General features: G+C 40.5%; 1 protein-coding gene across 2 annotated transcripts in view; it reads right to left on the bottom strand.

The window, feature by feature from the left end:
- Nucleotides 1-3: 3 nt before the first annotated feature.
- The window catches only part of LOC132837015 (gamma-glutamyl hydrolase-like), a 55,628-nt gene continuing 34,507 nt past the window's right edge, over nt 4-21,124 (bottom strand). For both annotated transcript variants that reach the window (XM_060856651.1, XM_060856650.1), the window contains 8 exons: nt 16,503-16,617; nt 15,453-15,503; nt 14,202-14,286; nt 10,128-10,266; nt 9,090-9,196; nt 8,795-8,888; nt 2,069-2,206; nt 4-572 (listed from right to left, as the gene is read on the bottom strand). In XM_060856651.1, the coding sequence (XP_060712634.1) occupies nt 457-572; nt 2,069-2,206; nt 8,795-8,888; nt 9,090-9,196; nt 10,128-10,266; nt 14,202-14,286; nt 15,453-15,503; nt 16,503-16,617 (845 nt within the window). In that variant the 3' untranslated portion in view covers nt 4-456. The remainder of the gene's footprint in view (nt 573-2,068; nt 2,207-8,794; nt 8,889-9,089; nt 9,197-10,127; nt 10,267-14,201; nt 14,287-15,452; nt 15,504-16,502; nt 16,618-21,124) is intronic.

Genomic DNA, 21,124 nt, shown 5'->3' on the forward strand with positions numbered 1-21,124 from the left:
GAAAGAATGTTTATTGAAGCAGTTTAGTCAGACATTGTAGAAATGATGCAATCTGCACTGTTGATATAAAATAAATGCCTCTGGTCGTGGTTGTCACAAACACCTTCAATCACTTGACCACCAGTGAAGCAATTTTGATATCATAATATTTTAACTGCAGTAGAATGGAAAATAGAACAAGCTGAATACTGAATCCAGGATAACAGGGTAATGAAAGTTAATCTGAAAATTATACAAAGAACAAGTGGCTAACTTATCAACTGATTAAATGCCAAATTAATATTTTTCCCCCCAGTACCTGGGTAGTGCAATGAGAGTCCAAACTTTAAACTGTCCTTTTGGTTACAGTTGATAGTTAGATTGCTTCTTTCTCTCCAAGCAGCTATGTATGATTTTGAAGTGGGAATATTACGTTTTCTGCTCAAATTTAATTTGTGGATAATTCACAAAATTTCTTTAAAAAAAATAGACTTGGATGTAGCTGGATGTAGGCACATAGCGTGGACTGTAGTTATAGATCAGAGCTGCCTCCTCTTCCTTCAGGTTTGAAAAATGATGGAAGTTCTTCCGGGCTTTGAAGAAACAAATGAAAATATTGAGAGGTCAGAATGCCCAGAGTGCAGTATATCAAAACAATGGACTTGTATCCTCAGAGCTGGTTCACATCAAACACCAGGAGTAATGAATGGCATCTTTAGCACACCGTTCACGATTTTGATTCTCACTACATGGACAGATAGCATAACACCATCATTTGGCACAATTCAGGAGTCATGGCATCTTGTGATCCATTCACAAGAAGCATGAACTAAGCACAGTTGCTTACATTCTCTCTCTGTGTCTCTCCATGAACCTTGATTTATTTTTAAAGCCAAGAAAGCTGCCTTGAGGAGAGGAACTAACTCAGGAAATTGTGAAGAAATCAAGAGATGATGACAATGATATATACGTCCACATTTACACTCTTGGACTAATCTTTTTGCCAGAGGCTTTAAAGTGAGAGGCAGATTTTTCCCTCTTTAAACAAAGAGTACTTCCTTCAATCTGAGTTATCCCAATCACAAAGCTGATAAAATTTAAATATTTTGAACAGAGAAAACATTACACTAAGATTCTTCAACGTCTGCATGGCAAACTTACTTCCTCCCTGAAATATGCTACTGAGATAACAATATGTGTCTTTAAGAGGGATTTGTTCTGTCCTGTTTCACCTGAAAAGGGTGTTAAGAACCTGGTGTTGAGGTGTCTGCTCCATGGAAAGCAGAGCAAATAGCTTTGTGTGTTTTTTTTAAATTAGACAAAGCAAGCATGAGGGAATGGAGTCTCACTCAAAGAGATCCAGGGTTTTAGTTTTGCTTTCAGTTGAAGTTGGGGTTTTGGATTTGAAGCTGCTAAGTACAGCTCTCTCTCTCTCTGCTGCAAGTTTAATTTTCTCCAGGTTCCTTTCTTCTTAACTGGAGATAGCATGTGACTGAATCTATTTTTCTCAATTTGCCTTTGCAAAGGGTATGTTTATGGGTTGCTTCTACACTGGAAGAGTTGATATGTAGTTATTAAATAATAACATTTTATTAAATGTTTCGATTATTAAAGGTTGTGCCAATTCTTGTTTTTTTGTTTGAATTTTAACTGTGGTTTAAGAACAAAGTGTTTTGCTGAAAGCCTTGTAGTTTGTATCATCCAATCATATGTGGAACACAGCACCTTACACTCGTCTTTAAATATGATACACGTCATGAAGGGTGCAGAATGCAATTCCAATTGGATGACTCACCTGGTTACAAGGATGTAGTAGGGAGGATTCCCAGGTTTTGGTGCAGTATCAATATGTTAATTCTTCTGACATTTGCCTCAAAATTTTCAAGATATCTGCAATTGGGTTTATTTTAATTTTCAACTCACTAACTATCACCCTCTTATAATCAGTCCTGATTAAAGGAGGATTGAGAACCAGAGGACATAAGTTCAATGTGACCAGCTAAAGGACAAAAAGCGAGAAGCAACAAAAGGTTTCTCTTAGGCAACAAGTAATTGTGCTCCCTTTTTTGCTTTGACCACAAATAAATACCTTCATTCACAAAAAAGTCAGACAGCAGATAGGAGACTTGAACAGCATTCGGAGAATGTGGGAAAGCTACATGTTGCTGCCACTGAAATCGATTAACCTCTGGATGCCACTGGACTCCATAGAAAGGATATTGGATACCTGCAGTAGCAAATTAAAGATTCTCATTACAATTGAACAAAATAAACTCGTGATACCAGATCGAACATACTAATTATTTCCCACATCCCACGCCTTTACTGAAGGTTGTTCATTATTGGTGTTAAACAAAAAATACATTTTAAAACAAGGAAGCAAAAATCAATCATTTTCTGCTGGAAATCTTGGACCCGGAGAGTAGCCAGAAATGGATAAGTATTTATTCATCATCAGAAAAAGAATCTTCCTGTCTTAAAGGGTCAACTTGAAAATATAAAACTGTCAAAGGTTCCTGATTTTTTTTGTAGGTTTTCGGTGGTCTGTCTTAAAGGGGATGACTCATGAGTGGCCTCGGTCATAATAGAATCATAGAGGTATACAGCACAGAAACATACCCTTCAGGCCAACTCGTCCATGCTGGCCAGATATCCGAAATAAATCTAGTCCCAATTGCCAACATTAGGCCCATATCTCTAGAAACCCATTCTATTCATATAACATCCAGATGCCTTTTAAATGTTGTAATGTAACAGTCTCCACTGCTTCCTCTGGCAACTTATTCCACACACAAACACCTCTGCGTGAAAAAGGTACCCCTTAGGTCCCATTTATATCTTTCTCCTTTCATCTTAAATCAATGGCCTCGAGTTTTGGACGCCCCCACCCCTTGTCTATTTACCCTATCCGTACCCCTCATTTCTGGCAAGCTGCTTACACGTGTATAGTTTAGAGGATTATATTGGTCTTCAACAGATTTTTAACTGTTTGAATTGACATGTGAGACAACACTTCTCCCATCCCAACAAGAACTTCTTTCACCTTCAGTTGAATTTTGGTTCAAAATTCCTACTTGGTAATACTGCTAAGAAACATTAAATCTTTCACTCAGAAGGTAAATATGTTCTGACTCAGTTGCTGAATGAATCAGAGCTGAAAATGTGTTGCTGGAAAAGCGCAGCAGGTCAGGCAGCATCCAAGGAGCAGGAGATTCGACGTTTCGGGCATAAGCCCTTCATCAGGATTCCTGATGAAGGGCTTATGCCCGAAACGTCGATTCTCCTGCTCCTTGGATGCTGCCTGACCTGCTGCACTTTTCCAGCAACACATTTTCAGCTCTGATCTCCAGCATCTATAGACCTCACTTTCTCCTGCTGAATGAATCACTCAAAATTAAGGGGCTTGCATTGCTGGAATCAGACTGATAGAATTAGTTGACTATTTACATGGATTTAACACTGGGCCAACCTGTGCCTGGAAATGCCTCCAGGTATTGAATTCATCTGTCACTGCACAGTTTGCCTGTACCTATAGAAATACCATTTGTGTTGATTTCAAAGATAAGTGTGTGGAGCCACGGAAAATGGGGGAGGTACTAAATTAATACTTTGCATCAGTATTTATTGTGGAAAAGGATATCGACTGTAGGGAAATGGATGGTGACATCTTGAAAAATGTCCCGATTACAGAGGACGAAGTGCTGGATGTCTTGAAATGGTTAAAGGTGGATAAATCCCCAGGTGTACCCGAGAACTGTGTGGGAAGCTAGAGAAGTGATTGCTGGGCCTCTTGCGGAGATATTTGTATTATCGATAGTCACAGGTGAGGTGCCGGAAGACTGGAGGTTGGCAAACGCGGTGCCACTGTTTAAGAAGGACGGTAAAGACAAGCCGGGAACTATAGACCGGTGAGCCTGACCTCGGTGGTGGGCAAGTTTTAGATTAGATTAGATTAGACTTAGATTAGACTTACAGTGTGGAAACAGGCCCTTCGGCCCAACAAGTCCACACCGACCCGCCGAAGCGAAACCCACCCATACCCCTACATTTACCCCTTACCTAACACTACGGGCAATTTAGCATAGCCAATTCACCTGACCCGCACATCTTTGGACTGTGGGAGGAAACCGGAGCACCCGGAGGAAACCCACGCAGACACGGGGAGAACGTGCAAACTCCACACAGTCAGTCACCTGAGTCGGGAATTGAACCCGGGTCTCAGGTGCTGTGAGGCAGCAGTGCTAACCACTGTGCCACCGTGCCGCCCAAGTTGTTGGAGGGAATCCTGAGGGACAGGATGTACATGTATTTGAAAAGGCAAGGACCGATTGGGGATAGTCAACATGGCTTTGTGCATGGGAAATCATGTCTCACAAACTTGATTGAGTCTTTTGAAGAAGTAACAAAGGAGATTGATGAGGGCAGAGCAGTAGATGTGATCTATATGGACTTCAGTAAGGCATACGACAAGGCTCCCCATGGAGACAAGCAAGGTTAGATCTCACGGAATACAGGGAGAACTAGCCATTTGGATACAGAACTGGCTCATAGGTAGAAGACAGAGGGTAGTGTTGGAGGGTTGTTTTTCAGAGTGGAGGCCTGTGACCAGTGGAGTGCCACAAAGATCGGTGCTGGCTCCTTTACTTTTTTGTCATTTACATAAATGATTTGGATGCGAGCATAAGAGGTCAGTAAGTTTGCAGGTGCAGTAGACAGCGAAGAGGGTTACCTCAGATTGCAACAGGATCTGGACCAAATGGGCCAATGGGCTGAGAAGTGGCAGATGGAGTTTAATTCAGATAAATGCGAGGTGCTGCATTTTGGGAAAGTAAATCTTAGCAGGACTTATACACTTATGGTTAGGTCCTGGGGAGTGTTGCTGAACAAAGAGAACTTGGAATGCATGTTCATAGCTCCTTGAAAGTGGAGTCGCAGTTAGGTAGGATAGTGAAGAAGGCATTTGGTATGCTTTCCTTTCTTGGTCAGAGTATTGAGTACAGGAGTTGGGAGGTCATGTTGCAGCTGTACAGGACATTGGTTAGGCCACTGTTGGAATATTGCATGCAATTCTGGTCTCCTTCCTATTGGAAAGATGTTGTAAAACTTGAAAGGGTTCAGAAAAGATTTATAAAGATGTTGCCAGGCTTGGAAGATTTGTGTTACAGGGAGAGGCTGAACAGGCTGGGGCTGTTTTTCCTGGTGCGTCGGAAGCTGAGGGATGACCTTATAGAGGCTTTCAAAATTATGAGGGGCATGGATAGGGTAAATAGACAAAGTCTTTTCCCTGGGGTGGGGGAGTCCAGAACTAGAGGGTACAGGTTTAGGGTGAGAGGGGAAAGATATAAAAAAGACCTAAGAGGCAACTTTTTCACGCAGAGGGTGGTACGTGCATGGAATGAGCTGCCAGAGGATGTGGTGGAGGCTGGTACAATTGCAACATTTAAGAGGCATTTGGATGGGTATATGAATAGGAAGGGTTTGGAAGGATATGGGCTGGGTGCTGGCAGGTGGGAGTAGAGTGGATTGGAATATCTGGTTGGCGTGGACAGGTTGGACCGAAGGGTCTGTTTCCATGATGTACATCTCTATGACTCTAAGTAAAAAAATCATTACTCATGGTGGAATTTCTAACTAGGTTTTAACATGGTTTGACAAGAATTAATTGTTATTTTGTCCAATAAAACCAAGAAGCATCTTCCAATTCTCCACAAGGCATTTGATTGAAGGCAAACATCTTAAGATTCAAATGCACCGCGAGGAGGTCAACAATGATTTTAATAGTTTGACTGTCACTGCAGTGAACAAGAATGCACTGGTGTAACTGCTGGTTAAATCTGATCTGATGGGTATCAATCATGGGAGGCAGTTCTTATGCCTGGCGAGGTCTTCTGTTAAGTTGCTTTCTTCTGATGCGAAGGATTTGTAGCTGTGGTTTGTGGGATTTTTCAATGCATATCACAGCTGATCCACATTTGTTGCAATGAAGAGCATCTCTAAAACAATCGCAAATACTTGTCAAACCTCCATGATGAATTGACATCAACAATGCTTAGTCACTTTAATCTGGTCCACTGTGAACTGGAATCAGAACTGTGAAACCAAGAACCTTGAGTATAAACTTGGAAAGATCATACAAACACTGAAAAATGATAGCTTGTCTTCATTGGTCAGTGCATTGTGTATTGGAGTTGGGAGGTCACATTGCAGCTGCACTGGACATTGGTTTGGCCACTTTTGGATCATTGCATTCCTGGTCTCTGCTACAGAAACGATGTTGTGAAACTTGAAAGGGTTCGGAAAGGATTAATAAGGATGTTGCAAGGTTTGGAGGGTTTGAGCTACAGGGAGAGAATTGAATTGAATTGAATTGAATTTATTGTTACATGTACTGAGGCACAGTGAAAAGCTTTGTCTTGTGAGCAATACAGGCAGATCACAGAGTTAAGTAGCATAGATAAGTAAATAATTGGTAAACAGCAGCAAAAACAAAAACACATGTACAGGCAAATGTTTAAGAGTTTGAGAGTCCATTCAGTATTCTAACAATAGCAGGGTAGAAACAGCTCTGAAACCGGCTGATACAGGAGTTCAAGCTTCTGTATCTTCTCCCTGATGGTCGACGTTGTAGAAAAACATTGCCAGGGTGGGATAGATCTTTGAGAATGCTAGTGGCCTTTCCTTGACAGCGGGCATGGTAGATGGATTCTATCAATGGGTGTTTGGCATTTGGGATTGTCCGAGCGGAGTTCACCACTCTCTGTAATTGTCTCCAATCTTGAAGGGTACAGACCATACCAGGTTGTGATACATCCAGACGGAATGCTCTCAACCGCACATCCATAAAAGTTGGGCAAGGATATTTGCCATCATACCAAATTTCCTCAGCTGCCTGACGAAGGAGAGACGTTGTTGGGCCTTTGTAACCAGTGTGTCCACATGAAGAGTCCAAGAAAGTTTGTTGTGGATGACCACTTCCAGGAGCTTGATGCTCTCCACTCGTTCCACCTCTGCGTTCTTAATGTGTAGGGAGCATAAGTAATGACCTGATGAAAGTCAATAATGAGTTCCTTGGTTTTGCAAGCATTGAGGGCTAGGTTGTTCTCTCAGTGCACCATTTTTCCAGGTCTTCCACTTCCCGTTTGTTGTCTGTTTTGTTGCCATCTGAGATGCAACTGATGATAGTGGTGTCATCAGCATATTTTAAATGGCATTAGTCCGGTATTTGGCGACACAGTCATGGGTATACAGTGAGTACTGCAGAGGGCTGAATACAGCCCTGGGAGACTCTGGTGATGAGTGTTAGTGGGGATTAAATATTGTTCCTAATCTTCACCGATTGTGGCCTGTGGGTCAGGAAACTGAGGATCCAGTTGCACAGAGTCAGGATTAGTCCGAGATCACTAAGTTTAGTAATCAGTCTCCAGTGGATCATAGTGTTGAAGGCTGAACTGCAGTCAATGAGTCGGATTCTTACATAGCTGTTCTTGGTGTCAAGATGTTCTAGGGATATGGCATCTGACGTGGATCTGTTGGTCTAACAGGCAAATTGGAGTGGGTCAAGGGGAGTGGGGAGGCTGAAGTTGATTAATGCCATGACCAGCCTTTCAAAGCACTTGATGACCACCAAGCCTGAATAGGTTGGGACTTTTATTCCCTGGAGCATTGCAAGCGGAGAGGTTTATAAAATCATTAGGGGTATGGATAGGGTGAATAGCCATGGTCTTTTCAACAGAATAGGGGAGTCCAAACTTGGGGGCATAAGTTTAAATTGAGAGGGGAAAGATTTAAAAGGAACCTAAAGGACAACTTTTTCATGCAGGGTGAGGTGCGTGTCAGGAATAAGCGGGCTTAGGTGGTGGTGGAGGCTAGTATAATTACAACATTTAAAAGGCGTCTGGATGGGTACATGAATAGATGGTTTAGAGGGATATGGGCTAAATGGTGGCAAATGGGACTAGATTAATTCAGTACATCTGGTTGGCATGAATGAGTTGGAGTGAAGGATCTGTTTCCGTGCTGTACATCTTTATCACTCATGCGTTATAATTGATGCAGAACTGACCCACGTCCATTTGTATTCATGACTCCTAACTCAGAACTAGAAAGATGAGCTTGAGCTACTTTTGTAAAAATGAGATGGAATTTTTTTTCATTGTGCCAAGAATCAAGACACTCAATAGATTTAGATAATTGGTTATTTTCTAAATTCAAAACCCATGATCATCAACTGCTGACTTGAATAACGCAATGCAATTTTAGAGGGGGAAGAGAGCACTAACTAATGCAAAAAAAGTATCTTAGTTCTTGGTTATTGGGAACAAGAGAGTAAAATTTGAAACCTGATGTTACCTCTGACGCCAAACAATGAAGTCAATCAGTAAAGTAACAAAAGTTTTAAACAAACAACACAAAACAAGTCATAAGTGTTCCACAGAAGCAGAGGACAATAATGTTTCTAAAACTGAAAGAAACTTGGGATAAAAGAAACAATATCTTGGATGCTTTTATCTTGCCAAAGTTTTGCAAAGAACATGCAAAATGAATTTGAAAAGTTGATGAAATGAAGTGATGAGAAATACGTCAAGCTCGAAGAACCAAAACATGATTGCTGAATGAGCTTGATAGTTACACATAGCAATGGAGAGAAAACATGATTGCCACAATGATCTGAACAGTGTCCTGATGGATACCATGTTTGGATGATGGTCTATTCATCTAGAAACAGAGGTCTAAAGAACAGAAGAAGTACACTTTGTCATGAATGCCCCTGCCAGTTATGTTCACTATATAATAGCAGTTGCACTGTTCAACCTACCCTCCATAGTCGACACAAACCGTACACCCTTTCTGTCATAATTAGTGGACAGAATTGAATAGAATTTCCTTAGTTCTTCATTTTGCAGAAAATCCTGCCAAAACAGAGCAATCAAATCAGTGCAAGTGAAGCGATAAACCGCCCAAGTAGACAAAGTTTCGGGTCTTCATGCATGAATTAGGTGAAGTGGGTTGAATGATCATTATTATCCATAACTACACAAATGGAACAATTTATAGTATTCCATCGAGTTAGTGACACACTCACGTGATTGCTTCCTCTTTTCAAATATTACCTTCACAGAAAGAGAAAAATGATGGAAGTTCCCAGTCAGTGCTTCATGGGATAAAGCTCCGAACACATCTGGAGGAAATTTCTGAAACATTTTACTTGATTCTGCAGCTGGGAGGGAGGTGGAGGTAGAGAAAAATGCAATTAAATGTTTGGTGAAATTCAACTCAGAAATCCATCTCTGGTGAGAGCAATTTTTGATTCAAGGGAAATATTTGCACGATTACAATGTGAATTGAAAATCAGGCCCACATTTTAACTGTTTCATTCGGTACTCCTGATCCAACATTCCTTTGAACACATGTCCAAAAGGAATAAATTTGCTGAACTCAGTCAGTTGGTGTCTGTGGAAAGGTTCCCATTCTTTTATCCTCTTCAAGTGAACAGCAGGAACAATTCTGATCTATCCTCCATCATCCATGCAGACCCAAAACCTTGAATCTCCTTTGCATGTGAATCTCCATTCACATTCCTAACTCAGTAAACTAACATTTCACTCCCTCTGTTTAACTCAATCTTAATGATAAAGCTTTTTTTGTGCAATATTTTATTGCATATCTCTATCTCAAAGGACATCTCCCAGAGAATTATTTTCAAAACGTACTGACTGTTGTTCTGTAGCTAAATGTCTCCATCAGCCAAACCCACAAATAGCCATCAGAAAAGTATGAGTTCACATCTTTGGATATGCAAGTTAAAGAGGGAGTATTGTTCTTCTTTGAGTAGTGTATTAACATGTCAGCTGAAAGACAGCACCCCCAATTCCTCTCCACTGCTCACACTGAGTCAGGCGAGATCATTCAAATCATGAACTGACTCAAAATGTAATCTTCTAACTTACAGTGAGCATCTTACCAAGTGTTTGAAGCTGATACAGACTCACTCCAACTATTCAACTAATACCTAAGAAACTCAATTGTGATGTACCAGTGTTGTGCATCTTGTGTAAACCTATTTAAACCTGTATTGCAACACATGACTGGGAAATCCTCTTGACATTGTAATCCCCAAGTCATAATACTGTATTACAAAGTACTCCTACCATTAGTCAGGTTAAGTGGGAGAGCAATGTTTTCTGTGTCAGTATTTATTAGTAAGTTCTTCCCAGCAGTAAACACAGTCAGCAACTGCATTCCAAGGCAGGTTCCCCATATTGGAAAATAATCACCAGCATCAAATGCCTGTAGTAATAACATAGAAACAGCATTAAATAGTTCCATCCATGCCACTGTTTGAATATTCACAGACTGCTAAATGGCCTCTCATAATCAACCCGACAACAACTAAAGTTCATATGAAATTCTGTTGCACCAGTTCTAATGCAACAAATTCCAATCATCTATCATCTCTGTGATCACTTACTTACATTGGATCCCAGTTGGGGAAAGTCATTTTAAAACTCTCTTTCATAGTTTCAAACCTCTCCATGCCTCACTCTTCCCTCTCGTCAATCTCCTCCATCACTTTAACCCTCCAAGATATCTGCACTTCTCTAACTCTGACCTCCTGGGCATTGCAATTTTAATTGCTCCAACAGTGGTGGCTACACCATCAGATGCCTCGGTCCCAAGCTCTTAATTAAACTTCTCTAAGTTCATAAGATACTGGAGCAGAATTAAAGAATCCGGCCCATTGAATTTGTTCCTCCATTCATTCATAGCTGATATGTTCCTCACACTCATTTTCCTGCCTTCTCTCGATAACCCTTCAACCCATTACCAATTGTAAATCTGTTTAACTCCTCCTTAAAGCTACTTATTGTCTCAGCATTCGCCACACTTTGAGGTAATGAATTCCACAGATTCACAACCTTCTGGGAGAAGTAGTTTCTCCTCAACTCAGTTTTAAATTAGCTACCGCTTTATCTCATCCTAGAATGCCCCACAAGAGGAACCATCTGCTTCACGACTATTTTATCCACTCTTTATATCATCATGAATGCCTCAATTTCATCTCCCCTTATTCTCCTAAATTCCACAGACCCAAATTGTTCAATATCTCTTCATACGACAAACTCGTCACCTCTGGGATCAATCTAGTGAACTTCCTCTCAACTGGCTCCAATGCTACATCTTTGCTTAAATAAGGGACCAAGTGTATGCACAATACTCCAGGTCCAGTCTCACCATACCTTGTATAGTTGCAACAATACTTCCCTACCTTTATATTCTATTCCCTTCGCTATAAAAGCCAACATTCCATTTTCTTTATTAACTTCTGTGACTGCATGCTAGTTTTGTGTGACTGATGAGTGAGTACACCTAGATCCCTCTGTAGCACAGCACCTGAAATCGCTCTCCATTAAAATAATCGGTCGCATTCCCATTTTTTGGACCCAAATGCATCATCTCACACCTATCCACATTAAACTCCATCTGCCATATTTTGGCCCACTGTCCTAACCTATCTATGTATCCATTTATAAGGTTCTTATTTCCTCTTTGCAATTTACTGTCCCACCTATTTTGCGTTGTCTGCAAATTTGGCGATAGAGTCTTCATCCCTGTATTAAAGTTATTAATGCAGCTTGTAAATAGCTGAGGTCCAAGGACTGAACCCTGTGGCACCCCATTAGTTACATTTTGCCATCCCGATTCTCTATCTTCTGTTCATCAGCCAGTAATGTATCCCAATCCCATATAATTCAACTTTGTGAATTAACCTTTTGTGTGGCACCTTTTCAAACGATTTCTGGAAGTCGAGATAAATTACATCTGCAGTGTCCCCATTATCTACTTCGCTTGTTGATTCTTTGAAGAACTCTCATAAATTAGTCAAGCATGATATGCCCTTCATGAAACTATGCTGACTCTGATGGATTGCATTTAACTTTCCAAATGTCCTGATATTGCTTCCATGATAGATGATTCTAACACTTTTCCAACAACAGATGTTAAACTAACTGGTCTGTAATTTCCCACATTTTGCCTTCTTCCCTTTTTGAATATCGCTGTTTTTCAATCCACTGGAATCTTTCCTGTGTCCAGGAAATTTTAGAATACTGTAGCAAATGGATCTACTATCTTCATTGTCACTTCCTCTAACACTCTAGCATATAGGCCATCAGGCCCAGGGGACTTGTCTATCTTCAATCCTAATAGTTTGCATATTACCTTTTTACTATCACAGTTGATTGTTCTAAATTCTACCTTATTGATTGCCTCTGACTTGCCTGATCCAACATGAATGGTACTATTGTCCTACACCGTGAAAACTGAGGCAAATTTTTGATTCAGCATCTCTGCCAACTCAGTGTTCCACAATATTAACTCTCCGGTTTCATCTTCCAAGAGACCAACCTTGATATTGGCAACTCTCTTTCCTTTTAAATAACTATAGAAGCATTTGCCGTCTTTTTTGACATTTTGTGCTAGTTTTCTTTCGTAATTTATCTTGGCTCTTGTTTTTAGTATCCCTTTGTTTATGTTTGCAAGTTTCCCAATCTTCTAGCCTGCCACTGGCCTTTGCAATCTGGGCTATCTTAGTTTTGGACTTTAATGTTGTCCTTGACTTCCTTGCTGAGCCATGGATGTTTTTACACCCCTTACCATCTTTCTCACTGTGATATATTTTAGTTGCGAGGAATTGAGTAGCTCCTTAAACATCTGCCACTGCTCATCCACCGTCTTACCTGCTAAATCTACTCAGGCCTAATCTGTGGGACTCCACTTTCTCACCCCCAAACTGAATTTTGAATTTTATTATACTATGGTCACTACACCAGAGAAGATCCTTAACTGTGATGCCATAAATTAATCTCTCCTCATCACACTGCTCTCTGGTTGGTTGTACAACATACTGCTCCAAGAAACAATCTCGAATACATTCAATGAACTCTGCTTCCAAGCTATACTTGCCGATTTGATTCTTCCAATCTGTGTGAATGTTAAAATCATCCATGATTATTGCCATAACTTTCCTGGTTTATACAGTGTTCCACTGCAGAACAACTATTTGGGGACCTACTCCGACCAAGTACTTCTTCCCTTTGCTATTTCTTATTTCTACCCAGACTGATTTCTAAGTATGTTATTTCTTATTACAGCCCTGATCCCTTCCTTCACCAGCAAGGCCACACTAGCTCCTTTGCTTTTCTGTCTATCTTTGCAAAATGCTGATTACCCCTGGACATTCAATTCTCAGACCGAGTCTCCTTGTAATCATGTTTCAGTTATCGCTATCAAAACATACCCTTTTGTTTCTATTTGTGCTATGAACTCATGAATATTGTTTCGAATGCTTCATGCTTTTAAAAAGTGAAGCTTTTAAATTTATTCCACTGTTAAGTTTCCCAACTTTTTAATAATTTCTTGGTGCACAAAGATAGTCACCTGTTTTCACCCTTATCTTTGCTGTCTGGTAACCATCCACCACAGCACTAACCTGCACTCTTACCTCGTCCTTGAAGTTTGGTTTTCTAATTCCCCCGTAACTGTCTACAACTTTAATTCTGCAAATTGCTAGGACTCTGGTGTCACCAGGTTTCAGGTGAAGATTGTCCCATTGCAACTGATCCCTTCTGCCCAGTACTGGTGCCAGTGTCGCATGAACCCATTTCTTCCACACCAATCTTTGAGCCACGCATTTACATGTTTTATCTTATTGACCCTGCGCCATTTAGCTCATGGGTCAGGTAGTAATCCAGAGATTACTATCTTTTTGGTTCTGCTTTTCAATTTAGTTCCCAGCTGTTCATACTCCCTTAGCAGAATCTCTACCCTAGTTTTATCTACGTTGTTGGTACTTTCTCTGTGCTCTGTGCCTCCTTCCTCGCTTTGGACGTTGCATTATAATGCCTTTATATAAGATTTTTGATTTTATTTCAGATATTAAAGACAACTGATAATTTGTTGTTCTCAGGACAGCAAATTAAACCTCTCCAATCCTCTAGCAACCATGACCACATTAAACTGAAGCAACTTACTGCACTTTGCCACACCAAACCAAATCAATCCTATGACAAGGATGATATACATAGTCAGCAGTCTAAGAGTTTGGGGAAAGCAGAGTGAAGCATATAATAATTCACAACGTGGAAATGTTGGAGCAGTGGACAAATCCCCCTTAATTTGGTGAAGGCTTTAATTCAGTACAAGGACATGTTATTCAGTCCTACCTTTAATGCGAGGTTGTAAAATGTTTTTGCAGCTTTGGCAAAGGCAGATGTCTTCACATCAGATGATCCACCAGGAAAGAGGATGCTGGGAGAAGCCAAAGGGGGAATAGATGATACAATGTTCATTTCCTTTTCCAAGCTCCTCAACAATTTTCATACCCCATCCCTTATGTGGTACAATTCTATGCATGAATTCAAGGATGATGATCTTATTTTTCAAACTAACAAGATTTATAAAATTAAATGGAGATATTCTCAGAAATATTAATTTGAATGTCAGCCATGATTATTAGGCATAACTCTCATGTCTGGAGTCAGAAGCCTGTATTTTTAAAGGCTACTTCACTAGACACTTGAACACATATTCTGGTCAAACAGTCCAAACTGCAATGCTGAGAAAATAGTCAATGGATGAGATATGAAACTGAGGTTCTCGGCCTTAACTCAAATCGGTATAAAAAACTCCATGCCATTATTTTAAAGCAGAACCTGTGTCTTCAGGTGTCCCATTCAATATTAATCCCACAACCGATATAGGAAGAATCCATAGTTTAAAGCTACAAATGCTGATAAAGAAAGATAGCTACCAATAAATCTAATAGGGAAAAATGGAGAACTATCTCTACTCAGTGAATGGTTCAAATGTGGACTTGCACAGATAGTAGTTCAGGCTCCAATCTTAGACAGTTACCAAAAGAAACGAGCTGAGTCAGAAAAGAAAGGAAAGATATATTGAACAGCTCAAGTTAGGGAAATGAAATAGAAGGAGACTTGGATGCAGGAGAAACACGAACACTTGTTGGATCAGCTAGTTCTGTGTTGCACATGTATGTGGGTGTAAGACTTGACAGTGACTACCAGTGAAGTATCTCTGAGGATATATTGCCTTTGCTATCCTTGGGCACAGCTGCTATATGAAGCACTCTAACAGCACAGAATTTCTGCTCTATAAATTCAAAGATTTTACTATGCTGATGAGTAGCTGTTCAAAAGGAGGAAAGAACACAGAAAACGGCTCAGATTTGTAATGGATTACAATGCAGTTGCAAGCTTTTGTACCAAAACATAGTAGAAGCTGTTAATGACAGACTAATTTGCAGAAAAATGAAAGCCCAGGAGCTTCTATGATGGTGATTTAGGTACTGTAGTAACTAACTAATACAATGGTGGGCTCTGTCCTCCACTAAATCTAGCAGGCAGTATCTCTCAGCCTCAACACTTGGTAACCAGTTCAAATTGTTACTTACTTACCCATTTATTGAAGAAAAAATCTTTTCATATTCGTCATTTGTCAGATTCAACCTGTATTCAACCAATTAAAAAAAAACACATTTCAGTTTGAATATTTTAAAGCTGGTACTGAAGCACTTACCTCACATCTTCGTCAATTTGACAATGACAGCGTCCCAGACTTGCAAAACTAAACATCTGTTAAATCTTTACTTATTGCTAAAATATATAGTTTTGTTTTCTCCCTTTCCTGAAGGCATGAGCTCTTGAGAACATATGGTACTGTGTATGAGCTAAGTACTGGACAAGAGGTCTGGACAAATGAGCCAGAGACAAGTTCAAATCCCAGCATGCAAGAGGAGACTTGAATCTCAATTAATTTGGAATCAGGATCAGCAAAAATGACCATGAAGCAATATGATTGTCTTAAAAAACCTACTTAGGTCCTTTTCGGAAGGAATTTTGCTGTTTTTATGCAGTCTGGCCAACATGACATGCAACAATATGGCTGACCGTTCACTGCCCTCTGAAACAGCCGAGTAGTTCACTCAGTTATACTCAAGGAGGTCGACTTCAAATGCCTTTTGAAGACAAGCTGGAATGGGCAATAAAGGCTGGCTTTGTCAGCAATGCCCGTATCCTGTGAATGGAAAGTGTTAGGCAGCCTTCAGTCTATGGAGTGGCTTTCCAGAAAGCATGGTGATGAATGGCACTTTGAAAACTTACAGGCTTTTAAAATGTTTCATAACTAATGAAACATATATTTAAGTGGAGTCATTGTTTTAATGTAAAGAATGCTGTCTAATTTCTCCTTTATGAGTTTAAGGAAATGGTGTACCCTTATTGTTGGTCAGTCTGAGAACAGACATATATACATAAAGTATATAATACATAAATCTCAGTTCCACAACATACACATATTATATTTAAAATGAACATGGTATCTCCAAGGAATCTAAGGTGCTCTGCAGTGAGTTGGAGCAACGTTAGGTCACTAGGCTATAGTGCATTCAATTCTATCCTGTTCAGACAGTGCTATCACCATTAGAGTTATGAAATAGTGAATTTTACCTGACTGGTACCACTCTGCAGCCAGCAGACTCCAGATATTTCACGTAGGGTGCAGCAATGTAATATTTCCCATATGGAAGAAGATTTGGGTCAAATGTTTCCTGGACCAATATGCCTGTGGGACACAGCTAAGATCAAAACTTAAGCAAGATACATGTTTGAATGGTGGAGCAGACATGATGGGCTGAGTGGCCTAATTTCTGCTACCATGTCTTCTGGTGTGAGATTTTGTTCAAATAACGACCGGTGAGTGGCAAAAATAGCCTCTTTTATTCAGCAATCACAGCACAAGCTTGAAGTGACAATAGAATTCCAAAATACATTTCTGATAAAAGTCCCTTTGCACACAGTTCTTACATGTATTAAAATTTCATTACTCTGGTGTTACATTTTTTTATCTACTGTTTGCCAAGGTTTCACAGGCTTCTGTCCTGGGAGACAGGGGATGGGTTAAAACGTGCAAAGTGCTGGCTGTTACTTCAGGTGGGATTAAGAGTGTCTTTTGTTTGCTTGCACAACCAAGAGGTGTTAGTTCTTTTGTCTTTTAAGTTCGTAAATGTTAGTAAAAATACTAGACCTATAAGGTCTAAGTAGAAATTGTTCCTGTACTTAATAAAGAAATAAAGGATATTAAACTGATTTCTGCAGCTGGGTTGTGAGCTTTGCTTATTATTTACCAGTGTGACTTTCATTCATTCATGCAATTTCATGGAAGCACTGTTTTGGTCAGTTAGTTTCTTAAAGGTATTTCACAGGTACTTCATACAACTATCCCCCGCTACCTGAAAGTAAAGCATTTCCATGAAACCTTTTGTAAGCTGAAGTGACAAAGTGAAGGAGCACTAATTCACATGGGAAAAAATTCTCCTTTCTTTCTAAAAGTGAAAATCCTCTTCAGATTTCTTTCAGTTAGTGAAAACAGGTACTAATTAGGTCTTTCTTAAAAACGAAGTGACGTAAAGTGAACTTTCAAAAAGCGGGAGATAACTGTAATTGGGGAATCTTTTCACGTTCAGGAGATGGTTGGTTAGGGCTGATTAATATTGTAATGTTTTGCTGAGACTTGATGGGGATAGTATTGTTCTGTATGCTACCCTTATTCAGAGGTAAACACTGCTTGTAGCAAGGACTGATAAGGTGTGAAAAACCAGTAATGGGTTTTGAAACAGTTGCTCTGATTACAAAGGGTTGTTTTAAATTTGCATAGTTAAATATATCACAGAACTGTTATTTTCTGAATGAATTAATGAAACCGTGTTCTAACTCAAGGGTTAATACAGGATTATGATTGAATGAACAGGAACCTGATATTAATGAATATAGCAAGCTGGTGAGTTAGTTAGGAAAGATAATGTATAACACAATATCTCAAAACACAACATCTCACATGGTCTTATGGCCTGAATTACAGAGTTAGAGTCAGAATCACAGAGATGTACAGCACGGAAACAAACCCTTCGGTCCAACCCATCCATGCCGACCAGATATCCCAACCCAATCTAGTCCCACCTGCCAGCACCCATACCATATCCCTCCAAACCCTTCCTATTCATATACCCATCCAAATGCCTCTTAAATGTTGCAATTGTACCAGCCTCCACCACTTCCTCTGGCAGCTCATTCCATACACGTATCACCCTCTGCATGAAAAAGTTGCCCCTTCAGTCTCTTTTATATCTTTCCCCTCTCACCCTAAACCTATGTCGTCTAGTTCTGGACTCGGCCACCCCAGGGAAAAGACTTTGTCTATTTATCCTATCCATGCCCCTCAAATTTTGTAAACCTCGACAAGGTCACCCCATAGCCTCTGACACTCCAGGGAAAACAGCCCAGCCTGTTCAGCCTCTCCCTGTAATTCAAATCCTCCAACTCTGTCAACATCCTTGTAAATCTTTTCTGAACCCTTTCAAGTTTCACAACTTCTTTCTGATAGGAAAGAGACCAGAATTGCACGCATTATTCCAACAGTGGCCTAACCAATGTCCTGTACAGCTGCAACATGACCTCTCAACTCCGTACTCAATACTCTGACCAATAAAGGAAAGCATATCAAATGCTTTCTTCATTATTCTCTCTCCCTGCGACTCCACTTTCAAGGAGCTATGAATCTGCACTCCAAGGTCTCTTTCTTCAGCAACACTACCCAGGACCTTACCATTAAGTATATAAGTCCTGCTAAGATTTGCTTTCCCAAAATGCAGCACCTCGCATTTATCTGAATTAAACTCCATCTGTCACTTCTCAGCCCATTGGTCCAGATCCTGTTGTAATCTGAGGTAACCCTCTTTGCTGTCCACTACATCTCCAATTTTGGTGTCATCTGCAAACTTACTAACTGAAACTCTTATGCTCGCATCCAAATCATTTATGTAAATGACAAAAAAGTATAGGAGCCAGCACTGATCCTTGTGGTCACAGGCCTCCAGTCTGAAAAACAACCCTCCACCACCACCCTCTGTCTTCTACCTTTGAGCCAGTTCTGTATTCAAATGGCGAGTTCTCCCTTCATTCCATGACATCTAAGCTTGCTAATCAGTCTCCCATGGGGAACCTTGTCATATGCCTTACTGAAGTCCATATAGATCGCATCTACTGCTCTGCCTTCATCAATCCTCTTTATTACTTTTTCAAAAAACTCAATCAAGTTGGTGAGACATGATTTCCCACACACTAAGCCATATTGACTACCCCCAGTCAGTCCTTGCCTTTCCAAAATACATGTACATCCTGTCCCTCAGGATTCCCTCCAACAGCTCGCCCACCACCGAGGTCAGGCTCACCGGTCTATAGTTCCCTGGGTTGTCTTTACCGCCCTTCTTAAACAGTGGCACCACGTTTGCCAGCCTCCAGTCTTCCGGCACTTCACCTGTGACGATCGATGATACAAATATCTCAGCAAGAGGCCCAGCAATCACTTCTCTGGCTTCCCACAGAGTTCTCGGATACACCTGATGAGGGATTTATTCACCTTTACCCTTTTCAAGACATCCAGCACTTCCTCCTCTGTAATCTGGACATTTTGCAACGTGTCACCATCTATTTCCCTCGAGTCTCTATCTTCCACATCCTTTTCCACAGTAAATACTGATGCAAAATATTTATCATTTTCTCTTCAAACTTTCTCCCCTCACCTTCACCTGTAAGTTTCTCATTGCAGTTCTGGAGGCAGAATCTGACCCAAAAATATCAGATAAAATAAATTCCTCACAGTGCAGAAATGTTTATTCAGAGAACACAATAGAATGAACAACAGCAGAAGACTTGAGAGTCCCTCATGCCTACTCCACTATTCAGTGCAATCACTGCTGACCTTCTGTCTAAACTTCATTCTCCTGCCAGTTCTATCTCACTATGCTTTGCACTGCGAAAGCAGCTACTTAGTCATAAACATTGCCAAGCCCTTTGTCTGTTGCCCCCAAGCAAGAAACCGAATGAACCTTCAATGAATTACTTCCAGTCCAAGTATATCACTTGACTAAAATGGCGCACAGTGCTTGAGGAGGCTACAGAAAAGAGAGTATGATGTGCAGTTTGGTGGCATATTCAGTTTTGTGTTGAGAATTGTGAGCAAAGTGTTTTTGAATGAAAGGAACGTCAAAGAAATGGTAAGACTTTCAAGAGGTGAAAACCAACTTCGGTGTGCAGATGTGCAAGTCCTTAAAAGTGGCTCCTCCATGAAATTGTCAAGTATTTGCACTCATATATCCATTTCCTCCACACCTTTCTGAATCTCTGTATTCAGTTGACGGTTCCATTAATGCTCGTCAACACAAAATAACCCAAGAGAAACATGACTCCAGCCAGAACATTTGTAAGATGCTTCCTGTCAACCAACTCAATTAATACTTTTTAAAAAGCTTACAACAACTTCATTCCTTTACCTCTACTTTACCATGTGTAGGTGGTGGAGCAAGATGATGTTTGTGAATGTGGTGCCAGTCAAGTGGGTTGGTTTGTCTTGGACAGTGTTTAGGGAACCAGTTACTTGTCATTGGTCTCCTTACCTATGACGTTCTCATGCAGCCAATCCTGATGAAGGGATTTTGCCAAAAATGTCAACTCTCCTGCTCCTTGGATGCTGCCTGACCTGCTGTGCTTTTCCAGCACCACACATTCAACAGTTTTTATGCTAGTTCAATTCAACTTTTTGATATTAATATTTGATTTAACTTATTGTCATGTTTATTTTGTTACAAAACACAATGAAGAGTGTTGTATGGTGTCATCACTCTGTGATACTATATTTAATCACAGAAAAGTAAACCAAAACATCAAAAGTAAAGGCAGAAAAATGAAGAAAACGTGCACAACTTCAGAATCCTTCTTAAGTACTCTGCCATGGACTACAGGTCTGGTAGCCAGGCACACGTTTCCTGCGCTGCCCCATTGCTGGAACCAAAGTCTCCACTCTTCTGCACCATGATGATTCTTTGATGGACCTTGCCAATGCAGATGCCACTGAGTCTCGTACTGGGGCCAAGCTCGCCTCCATGAAGCTGCAGAGGATGCAGATGCCACCGGAAACCCAAACCTGTCTCCGCTGCAGCAGCCATACCGGCGCTAGGACTGCCTCATCGATTCAGAAGCCAACAGGAACCCAAACTCCAATGCCACCACAAGTC

Source organism: Hemiscyllium ocellatum, chromosome 48 (assembly GCF_020745735.1).
Source record: "Hemiscyllium ocellatum isolate sHemOce1 chromosome 48, sHemOce1.pat.X.cur, whole genome shotgun sequence".
NCBI lineage: Eukaryota > Metazoa > Chordata > Chondrichthyes > Orectolobiformes > Hemiscylliidae > Hemiscyllium > Hemiscyllium ocellatum.